Below are 16,004 nucleotides of genomic sequence, written 5' to 3'. Positions count from 1 at the left end.
CATTTAAGGGAAATTGTTATAAAACGTGTATATTTATCTGGATGACTATTTAGATAATAGGTTATAACTTTTGGTATGCCCATATAATAGTTCATTATGTGGTAACCTTTGAAATGCCAATGTTACCTATATAAGGACATGTTTTACAAAATTAGATAATAAGATGATTAACAACATCTAATTCCTGAAAAATTAGGTTCTTAAATTTCTATAACTTCAAATTTTTTTATATTCCTCTTTATTTCATTTATAACATATTTTTGCAATTTTTGAGATATTTTCTAACGGTCCCAATATCACAAAATGACAAATATACCCCTCATTTCTCCACCCCTCCTTCCTACTATTCCGCACAAATAACTTGACAGAGGGAGAAATAGAGAGAGGGGGGTACAGAGACGGAGAGAGGAATTGCAGAGAGAGAGAGAGAGAGAGAGATAGAGAGAGCGAGAGGAAGATGTACGGATACGCGAGCGTGGGGAAGGGGGAGCTAGATCTAGAGCAGGGGACGCTATACCCAGGGCTCAGCCATGGCGAGAACCAGCTTCGATGGGGTTTCATCCGCAAGGTCTACGGAATCCTCTCTGCTCAGATCGTCCTCACCACCATCGTCTCTTCCGCCACCGTTCTTTACTCTCCCCTCAACGATCTCCTCCGAGGAAATTCATCCCTTCTCATTTTCCTCATGTTCTTTCCCCTCATCTGTAAGTTCCCGTTCTATCCTAATCTTATTAGGCCGTATAATTTTATGCCCATCGCCCTTTTATTTTTTGTGCTCTTGTATTTTTTTTTTTTGAATCTTGTTTTCGATTGAATCTATCTACGGTCGCTTTGGCTTTTCTAAAATTGCTTTGTGACCGAATGTCAATGTACGTGCCTGGATGATCGGGTTTTTTCGTGTCACTTAAGAGTGAGTTAGGGTTTGGTTTTGATCAGAGAGGATTTCATCTGGGGTGTCAATAAAAATCTTTTGTGTCATGCGTGTGCGTGTGCGTGTGCTATTGTTATTGAATTACACATTGGGTTGTTATCTTGGGAAATTATTCAATATTGGATCATAGGATGGTAAGATTCAATCATGTAGAAAATAACATTTAGATCTCAAATAGAAAGGTGCATGTTTAATTTTTTTAATCAAACTAGCCGGCTCTCTATTTTTCAAAAAAATTTAAAAATTGTGCAGAAAATAGCCAAGAATTAAAGAATATAAGGGCATTTTAGGATAGATAGGTAATTGCATAGATGTTTTTGGATAATTAAAATTAGTTTTAAGAATAAATTTGTCATAATTATGGGGCTGTTTTGGGATAGTTAGTCACATGGGTATTTTAGATAATTATATTTAGTTATAGGGGTAAATTTGATATTTTTGAAAAAAGGCACCAAAGGGGGATCCCCTTCATGGTATTAGAGATTAGAGATTAGAAATTAGATAAGATGCTGCTTTGATTTAATCTAGAAATAAAATTACTTTGCGTGATGTCCAATACATTAAATGAGTGAGATAACAAACAACAACAACAAAAAAAAAAACCAAGCCTTAGTCCCACTAAGTGGGGTCGGTTATATGAATCCTTTTCTGCCAATTTATGCGATCGTGGACCATTTCTTTTGATAGATTCAAGGATATTAAATCCTTACTCATTATCTCTTCCCAAGTTATTTTAAGTTTACCCTTACCCCTTCTACTGTCCCCCACAGTAACTAAGTCACTCTTCCTCATAGGTGCACTATAAGGCCTACGTTGCAAGTGTCCATACTATCAGTGTCGTCCCTTCCTTATCTTATCTTCTATAGGAGTTATACCTAACTTACCACGAATATGTTCATTCATTAATTTATCTTTCAATGTTATACCACTCATCCATCTAAGCATTCTCATTTCGAAAACTTTTACTTTTTGGATATTATGTTTCTTCGTCGCCCAACATTCTGATCCATGTAGCATAGCTAGTCTTATAGCTGTCCTATAAAACTTCCATTTCAATTTTAAGGGTATTCTACGATCACATAGCACACTTGAAACACTTCTCCATTTTACCCAACCTGCTTTAATTCTATGCTTTACATTATCTTCAATTTCTTCTTCAGCTTTCATAAATGTGCAAGTGCTATTTATTTCATCATCATCAATTTTAACTTTGTCTCATATATTCCTCCTATCATTATTAAAATTATATTTCATATATTCTGTTTTATTTACTTATCCTAAAGCCTCTAGATTCCAAAGCTTCTCTCCATAATTCTAACTCAGCCTTTACTCTGTCCCTAGTTTCATCAATTAATACAATATCATCTGCAAACAACATACACTATGGAACCTTCTTTTGAATACTCTTAGTTAATTGGTCCATCATTATAGCAAAAAGATAAGGACTCAAAGCAGATCTTTGATGTACACCTATGGTAATTGGAAATTCTCTAGTTTCTCCATGTATAGTCCTTACACTAGTCATTACTCCATCGTACATATCCTTAATGACATTGGTATACCTACAACAACACCCTTTTTTTCTAAAACCCACCATAGAACTTCCTTAGGTATTCTATCATATGCTTTCTCAAGGTCAATAAATATCATATGAGATTTCACCAATTATTCATGATTGAATTTCACATCTTAGAATTTGTGGGTAGATCTTCTTTTCAGGTGGGAATTTTTATGGATTTGGTCTCAAATCACTTTGTTTTGGTCACAACTTTGCGAGAAAGTTATTTTCTCATGAAGTGTTCTCTTGAGAGTTTAAGGGGGTTCCTTATGCATAAAAATGCTATGAAATCAAATGATATCTTTTTTTGGGCTTCAAGGTGTTCTAATCTATTCGTATCCCAAAGGAGTTGAGAGGAATTAATGGTCTCTCCTTCAAGCATGAAAAAAGCAATCAAGTTGTGGTGATATTCTGCTTCATATTGTGAAAGATGGTTGGAAATGCTTTGATTGTGGGTCATCAATCATTAGAAATTTGTAAGAGTCACAATTAGTGGAGATGGTGTGAGAATCAGTGTTTTTCAAAGGCTTGTGAAAGGTTTGATGTGTGGTGAATTGCTTTTGAAATTGTTGGTGATGGAGTTTTGACACTATGGCGAGGTTATCTATTGGGCAAGTGTTAGATTGGAAAATGGTGTGAGTTCAAATTTTAAGACAAGTGGGCCTTCCTTTTGGGCTTCAGGTTGTAGCAACAAGTGAGCTAAATGCGTTTGATGCTAGGAGCGAGCCTAAGGGTTGGAAAGCAAGTGGGCGAGACATTGGGCTTGAATAAGGATAAGCCCGCTCATTATATACAAAAAATTGGGCCTTGGAAATTTTGGGAGAAGTTGAGGGAGATGAATAAAGTCTCCTCCATCACAGTTATTGATGAAAAGCCTGATGAGTTGTTGTAGATTGCCAAATTGATGAAGAAAGAGTTTACTTGTCATGAGGAAAGCCTATTTTGAACAAATATTTTAGGGAATTCTATTCTGAATTTGACCCCTTAGAAGAAATGGATCAAGATTTAGGGAGCATGGTTTTGATGACTATATTGATTGTTCATAGGACTTGTAGTAGAGGATTTGATTTGAAAATCAGTTGAACTGTGTGGTTGCTTCCTTTTTAATCCTCATCCGGATGGGGATTATTGTTTCAGGGAGGTCCGTCCTTTGAGAATGCTTTGGCCAGTTTTTCCCATTTGAAGGATGATGTTGATCATTTAGGTGCTTCAAGGGAAGAGGGATCTTTGGCCACCATTCTTTCCCATAACGTCTCTCATTCTGATTTCATTTTTGATTCTAATTCAGTTGGGCGCTATGGGTAATTTAGAGGTAGAACCTTCCAAGAATGATCATGAGTGCTTAGTATCCCTCAAAGGTATTATTCAATTTATTTCCATCCTAAAGAACTTGTCTAAATTGATGCATATACCTTTGTGCTGAAGGGAGGAAGTAAATGAGGGAGTTGCCGTTTCCATTAGCCTTTAGGGAATGAGAGAGATGACCAAGACCCTTGAGCTCTCCTGAAGTGGGACGGGTATCAAATTTTCAAGGGAAATAACATCAAGTGGCAGACACTTTTATGTCTTATGAGAGGGGGAAAAAAGAGAAATTTCAAAACGCTTACGTCTTATGAGAGGGAAAGAAAGGCAGTTCTAAAAGTGCTTAAAAATCTTGCTACCTTTTTTTTAGGGGGGTTGGGATGAGGAGGTTAAAGTAGTTAAGTTATAAGGGTGATTAGTTGGAATTTAAAGGGTTTGGAGATGTTTGGTAGAGGGGTTTAACTGCAGAAGTTTTGAAGTAGGTATTATCCCAATATTGTTTTCTTACAAGAAATCAAATTTGAGATTGTGGATGGGGGTGGTTTGGGGGTATTTTGAGTGGGAGGTGTAAGGATTAGGAACTATTCCCTTCCAGGCAGTTGATGTGAGATTGTCAGTTTATAGATTTGATATTTGGTAGATCTCTTTCCTATTTTTGCCCTACTTGGAGTTAGAGGAAGGGGTTAGTGGTGGTTGTGTTTATAATTCTACTAGGCCTACCCTTTGCTCATATTTTTGGGATAAGCTTTTATGTTTATGGGTTTTGTTCTCCTAGGTGGATTGTAGGGGGTGATTTCAATGTTGTTATCTTTTTGTTAGAAAAGAAGGGGGTCTTATGTTATCAAGCATGCGGAAGTTTGATAGATTTATTAGGGATAGTGGGTTGAGAGGTCTTCCTTTGGAGAATGCTTTGTATTATTGGTTAGTGGTGGTGAGAGGGTGGTGACAAGCCATTTGAATAGGTTTCTGTTTTGTGGTGAACAAGAGAATGAATTTTTTTATTTTATGCCAAAGGTGTTCTCTATACTAGATTTCGATAATTTTTCTATCCGGATAGAATCTAGTACGGTTAAGTGGGATTCAACCTTGTTTTGTTTTGATAATATGTGGATTGGTCATCATTTTTTAATTCCTTGACTAGGGATACCTGAAGTCAGTGCATTGTGAAGGGTGGGAAGGTTCTAGGTTTAATAAATTAAGAGACTAGAAGAGGCAGTGGAAGTTAGAAGATTTTGTGGTTTTACTATAGGGCTCCAGCAAGCTAAATATTGGGCGACATTGATGTGTTGGATAGAAAGGAGGGAGTAGGGGGTTTTTCACGTGGTGAGGTTGCTAAGTGGGTCTCTTTGTAAAATGAGCTAGAAGGTGTGATTCTCAAGTAAGCATGGAGTTGAAGGCAAAAGACTAAATTTAATTGGGTTAAGGGGACAGAAATTTAACTCGAAAAATGTTTTTCATAGATTGGCCAATGGGAAGATGGGATGGGATCTAATCAGAGAGTTGAAGTCTAGGGAGGGGGGAGTTTGTTAGAGATGCTATGTTGATTGCTGACGAGATTACTAATTTGTTAACAGAACTTTATACTGAGGAAGCTTACTTGAGACCTATGATTGAGGGTTTGGATTAGAGTCCTATCTCTAATGCTGAGAACTCTTAATTAACGAACCAGGTTTCAACATATGAGCTTAGAAACTATTGTGTATAAGATTATTGCTAAGATTCTTGCAAGTAGGTTGAGTCTGGTGCTATGGGTGGTGCTATTGTTGGGGCGGGGCGTGGGGTAGATAAATTTTGAATGCTATTTTAGCTGCTAATGAGGTAGGAGAGGATGTTTTGGAAGGAAAGGGATAGATATTTTTTGAAGTTGGACTATGCAAATGCGATGTGATGGTGTAAGTTGGTACTTTCTGCATACACCTCTTTTTAAGAATGGTTTTTGTGAGAGGTGGTGGTCTTGGATAAGAGGGTACATAGCTAAATGCATCACATTTTAAGTGATTATTATTGGGGAACCCGTGTTGTGGTTAAGGCCTTCAAGGGGTGTTAGGCAATGGGATTCTTGCCGGGAATGCTTTGAGTGGGATGATAGATAGAGCAGTGGGTAGGGGGTTTGTGAGTGGTATTACAGTGGAGAGTGAGGAGGTGATAGTGTCCCATTTAAAGTTTGCAGAATGTGCTGCTATCTTCTTAAATGATCATAGAGATTTCTTTTTAGATGTTATTACTGTTATTCTGATTTTGAGTAGATTTATGAGTAAGAACTAATTTGGGTAAAAGTGGGATTGGGCTATTAATTTTAGTTCTCATGAGGTTTTGGAGTTGACTTCATTACTTGGGTCTGGTCTAATGGTGTTTTGGATAGACCTTTGACTTATTTAGGAGTTCCTTTGGATGGTAGTACTAGGTTGTTAGGTTTTTTGGATCATTTGGTGATTAAATTGTTTAGGCAGTTGGATGGGTGGAAGGGCGGGCACCTCATTCTCTTTAGGTGGTCATATCTCCCTTTTAGGTGTCTGTATTCTAGTCCTTTGTATAATTTGCCAATGCTTAGAATTCCTGCTGTGATAGCTAATAAGATTGAAAAATTAGAAGTGATTTTCTTTTTGTCCAGGGTATGGGAGGAGGAATCATTTAGTTAGTTGTAAGTCTAAGGAGTAGGGGGATTGGATCTTGGAAGGTTGGTGTCCAAAAACATGGCTCTATAATTTGGGTATTAGATGTTCTTCTGAGAGTTCTTGAATATCTATTCACTAGTTTATGCTTTATTCTTTCCTTGCAGTAAATATAATTGAGTGAGGATTCTCAGATTTGATTTTTTCAGGATATTTGTTGGAGGATTCTGCCTTTTCTTCATTTCTATCCCATTTGCATCCTCCATAATGTTGTCATCTCTTCTCTTTGACTTCTAGTGGTGATAATTTTACTCGGGATTTTCATTTTCGAAGAACTATAAATAATATGGTAATGGAGGAGGGCTCTTTTGGAGGAGTGTTACTCTTCAAACAGAGGAGGGATGCCTGGGTTTGGAATTTGGATTCATTGGGAGTTTTTTCTTGTGAGTCCTTATTTATCATCTGATTAGATCTATTATTTATTTTTTGATTCATCATTGCATTTTGGATGCAAAAATTTCTTTGAAGATTAAAGTTTCATTTGGTTTGGTGGTTCTAAATAGAGTTAACACCAATAAACTGTTGCTGGGTAGGAGGATTTTGAAGGTACTGGGATATTAGTTTTTTTGTGGTGTGCAGAGCAGGTTGTTTGGACTGTAGAGGAAATTGGGCTTTTTTATTTTTATTTTTATTTTATTTTTATTTTTAAAGAGGGGTGCAACATGAGGGCTTCCTAGGAGGTCACCCATCCTAGTACTACTCTCGCCCAAGCATGCTTAACTGCGGAGTTCTGATGGGATCCGGTGCATTAGTGCTGGTATGATCGCACCCAGAGGAAATTGGGTTTGTCCAAAGATAGTGGAAGTCTTTTGAATATTTCTTTTAGAGGATATGGGAGGAGTAAAGATGCCGGTTGTTTGTCGAGATGTCCCATGTTTGCCTTTTTTTTTTTTCGGTGGGGAATTTAGTTCGAGCATGATGTACATATTTTTAGTCGAAAGGGGCTGACTGTGGCATGGGATATGTTTGGTGTCTCTTTGGTCTTTTGCAGCTGGGTGTGAGAGAACTTTTTTTGATGTTCAGCAGGATTGGAAGCCTGATTATCTTCAGCAAGCCTTATTATCTTGATTACATTTGGTACTCTTTTACCTTGTAGGAGGATTTCTTATCCTTCTGTGTGTACATTCCTTTTCTTACTATACCATCTTTTTTTCCTATAAAAAATGTGTGTTTGGTATAACTTTTTTAACTAAAAGTGATCTCCATTGTGCAAAATCTGTTTTAGGCTAGCTGGTGACAGCTTTACTTGTAAGTCACATTCTTAAGATAGAAATTTATTTTTGAACCTAAAAAAACTTTTGGAGTGGGTGGGTTATTGAAGCTCTCTCCAAGGCTGATTTTTGGATTAATGATCACTTCCCAAAAAAAATTGTTTCATGTTACCTTTGTATTGCGAAATCACTCGTAATTCAAAGTTATCCCAAGTGGGTTATTAAGACAACTGGAAGAGGACAATGGTCAATCCATAAAATTAATAAAAGCAAGAACAAAATGGGCTCGAGGCCACAAGGCTTTCTTTTGTTGATTTATCCAAGTTCAAAATGTGAGTGAAAAAAGGCCCTCAAGTTCAAGTTGAGGTTCAAAAACTTTAAGGTGTGTAAGAACATAGAATATCCCGAAGAGCCTACAAAGTACAAATCCTATCATATCGGTCCCTATCCCATGGAAATTCCACTATTTAACAATTTTTAGTTTGTATTGAATGATTTGATGATAAATTTGATAGCAGTATCATGGAATGGGCAAGGCCCATCCATTTCCTTGGTTCCCTTCCTTGATAGTGCTCCAGTTCTTAAATTTCATTGGTGAGTCTTGCATGGGAATCGTAATTGGTTTTTATACTATTTGTATCAATCTAATAGCTTAAATCGGTTGGACCTTATCTAATATAATCCCACATTGATTATATTAAGGCTTGGTATCCATTGTTGGTCCATAAAGTTGCTGATCAGGGTTTTAGTTTAAGTAATGATCTAAACTTGGTTTTTAGAGCCTTGATTATGATTACAAAGAAATCCTAAGCTCAATTATTTTTGCTGCATTTAATGTATTTTTGTTCAAAATTATTTTATTTTCTCATTATGGGTGTTAGTTGTTGTTTGTTCTGCTTCATGTGCAATCAGGTTGCACATGCAGGGACCGTTAAGGTTTGATACACTGTTAGTTCAAAATCTAACTTAAGGTTTTGGGTCATATGGGGAGTTAACATGCTTCTGTTGTTGCCATGGGTTCTAGACTTCTAGGTGCAACTTTTGCTGTTCGCGTTTATTTTTCATTTGGTAAATATTATCTTATTCTTTGTAATGAAAATTATTCATTGCCTGTTTTCTTTTCTGGATGCAATCAAACTGCACATGGGGGTAGGGTGTGGGTTTTAAGGCTTGGTATTCAATGTTGGCCCACCACATAATAGTTTAAGCTTACAAGTTTAGCCGTGACTTAACAAATTCATTTCCTAAGCAGTTTTGGTGTCTGATTCCATTAGGAAGAACTTCTTGATCCCTTGGTCCTTTTGGATGATGAGTCTTTACCTTCGTAAACTTACAGAATTTTGCATTTTGTGTATCTAGTCTTGTGTTATTTGGTTATTGTGTCAATCTTAATACCATAGTAGGTAAAACTGCATCTGAATCGTAGGATTGTAGCTACTTTGCCATAACTATCAAGATCACAAAAAGAATTCCAAAGTTGTAGAATTGCAATAGGATCATTGTAGGATTGCAGTAGGATCATTGTAGGAGTGTAAGATTGTATAAAATATATATATTTTTTTGACACTTCTTCTAAATTGCTGGAATCGTGGTACTTGATGCTTGTTCAGTAGAATTTGGCTAGAAGGTACAACCTAGTGGATGATTTTGTTTATTTAATAACTCAAATTTATTCTAGTGCATGGTTTGATAGTGTTGAAGCATTTAATATTATGCTTGGGATAGGAATTAGCACAAATTAACTCATTTGATGATGATGGGGTGTGATGGTGACATGGACGATCTTAGTGATATTGATAAAACAAATTTGTGGCTTAAATGATTACATTAATGTGGAGAAGGTAGTTTGATAGTTTGGCTTTTGTTATTTGTTTGCGAAAACATCTTTTTCGTTTTTGGCAATCTTGTTATTTAGTTCAGTGTTGACAAACTTGGGTAAAGACAATATCCTATTCTTTAGTTTTAAGAATCTGCTCCTTAATTATAAGTTGGTTTAATGGAGTAGGAACACAATACACTGCCTCTACCCATTGAGCCACTTCATTTGTGGGTTTCTTAATTTTGAATGCTTACTAGCCTGGTTCCTATGTTTATATCATTGAAACTTGGGAAAATGAAACATATAGATGCATTTTCCTACTAATTTTATATGGTTGGGTTATGATCCTTGATCTGGTTATGCTAGCCCTCTAGTGATCCTATGTAAGATCCGGTTTTAACTACCTTGGATGTGTCAAGGTTCAGGGCACATAGGCACATGCCTTGGGGATAGGCATCCAGGTGCACAAAAGGCAGGGTTGATGTAGGTTTAATTGCGTTTGTTTTAATGTTTAGTTTTTCCTCTCAGCATCATGGTACATGTAAAACCATTTAGTGTTTAAGATTTTATTTCTAAATAAGAAAAGAATTCCTATTTGAATTCAATGAAAATACTTTAAAAAGGAAAATTTCTCAAAGAATAGAGGTCAATTCTCCCCTCGGGAAAAAAAAAAAATGAAAAATTTCCAATTTCAAGGCATTCTGATTCTTCCCATTTTAAGTTCAAGAATACTATAAATTTAAGGTTTTAGAAAATTAATTTAGCTTAAAAGAGTGATGGAATTTTAAAATACTGGAACAAATTATTTCAAAAGTTGGTTATTGAGGCCTTCACAGGTCTTAAAAGCCTTGTGAATATAGTCAAACCTTGTTTACCTAAACTTGATCCCAGAACCTTTGCTTCAGAGTTCAAGCCATTTAGTTAAATCAAATCAAGCAAAGAAAATTTATTCCAAGTCAAGAATATCTTTGTCACAACTTAGTTGAGTGTGCCATGTTAGGGCCTAGAGACTAGAGTAGTGGAGTGCAAATGTCCCATTTGGATTCATATTATAAGTGAAACCTAAGGTGTAGTGTCAAGAGGGGGGTGAATTGGGTCTTTTAAAAATTCCTTAGATCCTTTTTGTTCATTTTTACAATTTTTTAAGGCTTTCTTGTATTCTTGTTAACCGGGCAATTCACACTAAGTCCTATTTCCTCCAATTAATCCACAATCACAACAACCACAATCAATCAATCAACTATTTAAGCAAAACAACCATACACCAAGAAATCAATTTGGAATATTTAGCGACCCTGTATATGAATGTGAAGTTCCTGTAGTTGGCTTTTGAGTTTGAATATTAAAATGACATCCAAACACATTTTTAATATTAGAATTTAAATAAACCTTCAGCTAATTGGTTTTGGGATGTTAACCAATCAACGTACTTCCTTTTGGTTTCCGCAAAAGATTGATTAACCAACACACTCCCTTTAGGTTTCCGCAAGCCCAAAAACAAATTAGATTTTGAGTTTACTTAATTTCCAATATGCGTTACTTTATGATTAAAAATATTAAAACATCCATACAGGTTATATCGTTGCTGAAATGTAAAAGAGAGTAAGGGAAAGAGAGTGACACCATCATTTTTACGAGGTTCGACTTACCCTAGCCTACGTCCTCGCCTTAGGTCAACCACCTAAGGAATTCATTATACCTTGTTCTTTTCGGGTGGAACAAAAACTTTACAACAATTACCCTCTTTTTTTTTAGGAAGAAAAACCTCTCTAAGCAATAACTTGTGCTTGGTCCAACGATCCAACAAACCTTTGAACCGTCAAAGATCAAGATGAAAGAAATAGATCTGCTTACAAAAACACTTTCACAATTCATAGCAGGTTGTACAAATTAAATTCTAAATCGTACTTCGAAAACCAAAGCTAAATAGAAAATGTGAAGCTTTAAAGGTTTAGAAGTCACTAATGGTTCTTAAAAAAAATTTGAAAGCAACTCTTTTGTTTGTCAATCCACCAATATCATATAGTTTTTCTCCAGCAAAATGATGTGAGCACACAAAAACTTTTAGGAGAATTTCAGTGCAGGGATCGTATATAACTTCGGCGTATTGCTCGTTTGATCTTTTTGCTACTTTTGCTTGTGTATTTTTTCATTGTTCAAAGGAGGTATTTATAGATTTTTTCAAAGAAAAGTTTCCTCATTTATCATGAAACATTTATGTAGCTTTTCAAATAGTATTAAATTATAGAATTAATTTTGAAAATTTTCCATTTAGGTAAATTTATCAAAAAATATTAAATTATAGAATTAATTTTAAAAATCTTCCATTTAGGTAACTTAAAAAAAAAAAAAAATTTAAATTATGAAATTAATTTTGAAAATTTACCCACGAGTTTGAAATTCAAATATTTTTAATTTTGACAATCTTCGTGGAAGTTTAAAATTCCCAATTTTGACAATCTCCCCGCAAGTTTGAAATTCAAAGATTCTTAATTTTGGCAATCTTCTCGCAGGTAAAAAATTCTCAATTTTGAAAAAAATTTAAATTATGACATTAATTTTGAAAATTTACCCACGAGTTTGAAATTCAAATATTTTTAATTTTGACAATCTTCGTGCAAGTTAAAAATTCCCAATTTTGACAATCTCCCCGCAAGTTTGAAATTCAAAGATTCTTAATTTTGGCAATCTTTTCGCAGGTAAAAAATTCTTAATTTTCACAATCTTCTCGCAAGTTTGAAATTAAAAAATTCTCAATTTTGACAATCTTCAAAACTCTAGTTTACTTGAAAAATTTAATTGGAACATTTTAAAAACATTTTTAAGAGTTTTTCAAATAATGATCGTTGGGTCTTTGATTCTTAAGGAGTTTCACATATCTAAATAGCATTGACTTTGAAGTACTTACAACAATCCTTCTAATCGTGGTCTCCTTAATCACTAAGTCCTTCAGCCTCTCGAGGTTCACTTTTGACTTTTAGACTTGCTTGACCTTTAACCTCTTCATTTGTTGTTCATTACTTCAATATACCGAGGAGCTTCCTTTAGATTAACATTGATCTTTAGTTTATCAACTGTGAGTGTCTTTTTACCTAGATCTGAAATCAAATCACTCAACACCACATGTTAAAGTATCATTCATTTTGTTGTCATCAAAACAAGATTGAAAAACCCAGTTAGGCCAACAATAAGTAATTTATTTACTCATTAAAATTTATTATATTGTCACTTTATTTGCATTTTAAATTAGATACTATCCTCACCTATGCTCCAGTTGCCCTTTCCCCTAGTACTATTTCTGTCTTGGTTCATCTTGTGACTTCAACAACCATGCTGGAAATGCCGAAAGGGTTGTCCATCATCATTGCAAGGGTTTTTGTTATTTAATTATTTTATATTTTATTTCAGTTGAAGATTATCTCTTTTTGCCTTCAAATTGAATTTAATAATAACTTTGGGGGAGGAACAGATTATTTAAATTTGTTAGGCTCTTAATGGACATGTAGAGTAGTTGGGTTTGAACTGAAAAAGAATAATCTAAGTTCCATTTGCATGGATCTATACAGGTTGTGAATATTTTTCGTTTAGTGCATGTTTAGTTGGATGCATCATTTATACTAGCAGCAGAGGTCATAAGTTTCTAATGGGGTTCTAGTATTTAATCCATTTTGTTTCTTTTTTGACAACATTAATATGCTACCTGTGTCTGACTAACCAAACAAAATATCTGCAGTGCTATGGCCCTTGTATGTGTATCAGCAAAAGCATCCATTGAACCTAGTTTTGCTTGGGCTCTTCACTGCATGCCTGAGTCTAACTGTTGGCGTAAGCTGTGCTAATACAGATGGTCAGTTTTATCCCTTGTACTTCAAAATGCTCATGGCCGCTATGTTGTTGACACAACAATTCTGCCCTTAAATTACAATTGTTCAGAATTATAATCTCATACTTGGTTGCGTTTGGTTTTTTTGCAGGAAGAATAGTGCTTGAAGCATTGATTTTAACATCAGCCGTTGTTTCAGCCCTTACGGGGTACACTTTCTGGGCTTCTAAGAAGGGCAAGGATTTCAGCTACCTTGGACCGATCTTGTTCTCCTGCCTTATTGTTCTTATCGTTACCGGTTTTATCCAGGTTATATGTCCTATTCTCTTTTAAGTTTTGCACTGCGATACCCAGTATAGTCATCTGACCTGGAAGAGCTTTGTGATTGTGCAGATGTTCTTCCCGCTTGGTCCTACATCTATTGCCATTTACGGTGGAATCAGTGCTATGATATTCTCAGGGTACATTGTCTATGACACAGACAACCTGATAAAGCGCTTCAGTTATGATGAGTACGTTGGGGCATCTGTAACGCTCTATTTGGACATTCTGAACCTGTTCCTTGCCATTCTACGTGTGCTGAGGCACACAGACGGCTAGTTTTACGTTGTTTCTGTGCCTGAGGCTGATTCTAGCCAACTGGTTTGCTACCATATTTGCACTATTATATGTAACAAAAATAGGTGATCATTTGTGGATATAATACATTTTCTGTTAATGTTGCTTTACATATCTGAAGGGCTCTTGAAACTTTTATCTTAGTGTTAAGTGTAACTAAATCAATTGTGTTAAGAAATAAAAGTGCTCGTCGAAGAGGTCTGCTGCAAATTCTTCATTTCCTATCAATAGGAATTTTGCGGATGGGTGGTCTGGTATGAGGTTGGTAGGAGCTTTATAATGTTGGGTGAAAGAGCATAATAATTGGAATAGGATTTGACTACTTATTTAAGAATTGAATGAAAGATGCTGTTGAACGAATGAACCCCTTTAACAACATGCCCGTCAGGCACCAAGTCAGTAAGAACTAGAGAGAGCTTATTTGCTGACTGCAATTTTTGAAGATGTGCAATCTTCTTTTATGTCTAATTGCTTATGCTTATGGTTATGTTGTTTCTTACAGCCCCAAACGCCGTGGATCAGAATCAACAGCTCCAAAGCAAGTTTTTTTCTTTTTCCAGTGGTTTATACTAAATTGGCAATTAACAAAGAGATCAACTTACAACAAGCCTGTTTTTTAAATTATTTTTTTTCCCTACTGGGATAGTGGCTTAGAAAAAATAAGTTATTAAGAGGACAGAAAAAAATATATTCCGAGTGATGACCTTTGTGTCCAAAGGAAATTGTAATGGTAAAACAAAGAAGTGTTTGAGAGTGCAAAGGGGCTTTGAACTTAAATATTCTACGAAATCAAAACTTGTATTTAAGCGGGCATTTGTCAATTCAACTTGTATTCAAGTGGGCATTTGTCAATTCAATGAAGCTATTATCATTCTCCTATTTTAAGTTACTATCATTCTCTCGTAAATAACTCAATCAATTTATTGTTAAAAGTGTTATTATTTTTAATAAAAATAATAATAAATAAACCCACAGAAAGGCGCGAGGGGAACATGGACGGAGAAGGCAGGGGCAGACCCACCAAAAGGCATGGGGTGGCCACAGCCAAACATCAAAACATAAAGAATTGCTGGGCATCCATCCCTAGTGCAATTCCACTCCATATATATATATATATATATATATATATATATATATATATATATATACACATTTTCATTCATTCAACTAGTAGGACAAGATTTCTCAATTAACCCCTTCTCCACCGCCTGCCTCCTTTCCCTTTCCTCCATATTATTAAACCTATTCCCAAGGATTATGCTATCTCATATTCAAATCCCCACCCCACAAGCACGCTTTTGAAGACACATTCAATTATTCAAATTCAAATTCAAGATCTGACAAGGATTATGCTATCTCATATTCAAATCCCCACCCCACAAGCACGCTTTTGAAGACACATTCAATTATTCAAATTCAAATTCAAGATCTGAAATCTATATTATCGAACGCATCAAAAATTTTATTTCTTAAATTTTAACAAATTGTCAATGTTATAATTTTATTCGCAAAACAACTCTTTTTGCCTATTATTATTATTATTATTATTATTATTATTATTATTATTATTATTTACTCAAAAAGGTTCAATACCATGTTAAGGAACCTCGGTGATGTCTTGGATTATGAAATTTACCCATTATATATATTTATTTATTTATTTATACGTTAAAACTTCTTACATGCTGCATATGAAACATTCACCCACTAACTATAAACTAGGAGGGGGAAAAGCCGGTTTTTTGTGCCGACAACTTGCGGGCACCATCTCTCAACAAATGTGCATCTCTCAACAAATGTGCCCATGTGTATATTTTATGTAAGTGAAGATGCAGTGAGGTCCAAAAAGAAAAAGGGCATGACGGGAGATTTCATCATCTTTTGTTCCCTTTACCTTTCTTAGGTGATGGGTCTTTAACAAAGGGAATTCAGAATTGCCTCAACCTAACTTTATTTTCTTTTCTTTCCTCCCAAACAGAAGATGGGAAACCACAGCGTACCTAAATCTACCCCACCCACTTCTTTCCTCTGCCCAATAATGCAACACTTCTCTTTTCCTCTCTCGCTTCC

At 35.4% G+C, this 16,004-nt stretch overlaps 1 protein-coding gene and 1 non-coding gene across 2 annotated transcripts; one reads left to right on the top strand and one right to left on the bottom strand.

Moving 5' to 3' along the window:
* Positions 1–334: 334 nt before the first annotated feature.
* On the top strand, positions 335–14,144 carry LOC131156487 (BI1-like protein). Its single transcript, XM_058110206.1, has 4 exons — positions 335–704; positions 13,227–13,340; positions 13,468–13,625; positions 13,710–14,144. The coding sequence occupies exons 1-4, from the start codon at positions 458–460 to the stop codon at positions 13,914–13,916; spliced, it is 726 nt and encodes a 241-aa protein (XP_057966189.1). The 5' UTR covers positions 335–457; the 3' UTR covers positions 13,917–14,144.
* Positions 7,116–7,234, bottom strand: LOC131156792 (5S ribosomal RNA). Its single transcript, XR_009137065.1, has one exon. It is a non-coding gene; the product is annotated as a 5S ribosomal RNA (ribosomal RNA).
* Positions 14,145–16,004: the final 1,860 nt, after the last annotated feature.

This window comes from Malania oleifera, chromosome 5 (genome assembly GCF_029873635.1).
Source record: "Malania oleifera isolate guangnan ecotype guangnan chromosome 5, ASM2987363v1, whole genome shotgun sequence".
Lineage (NCBI taxonomy): Eukaryota > Viridiplantae > Streptophyta > Magnoliopsida > Santalales > Ximeniaceae > Malania > Malania oleifera.
This window is presented reverse-complemented; position numbering and strand designations above follow the sequence as displayed.

Bases quoted from the DNA above. Each gene is read 5' to 3' on its own strand.
- LOC131156487 (XM_058110206.1), top strand. From the start codon at position 458: ATGTACGGATACGCGAGCGTGGGGAAGGGGGAGCTAGATCTAGAGCAG. The intron at 705-13,226 runs GTAAGTTCCCGT...AAATATCTGCAG, and splicing joins CATGTTCTTTCCCCTCATCT to TGCTATGGCCCTTGTATGTG. The intron at 13,626-13,709 runs GTTATATGTCCT...GTGATTGTGCAG, and splicing joins TCGTTACCGGTTTTATCCAG to ATGTTCTTCCCGCTTGGTCC.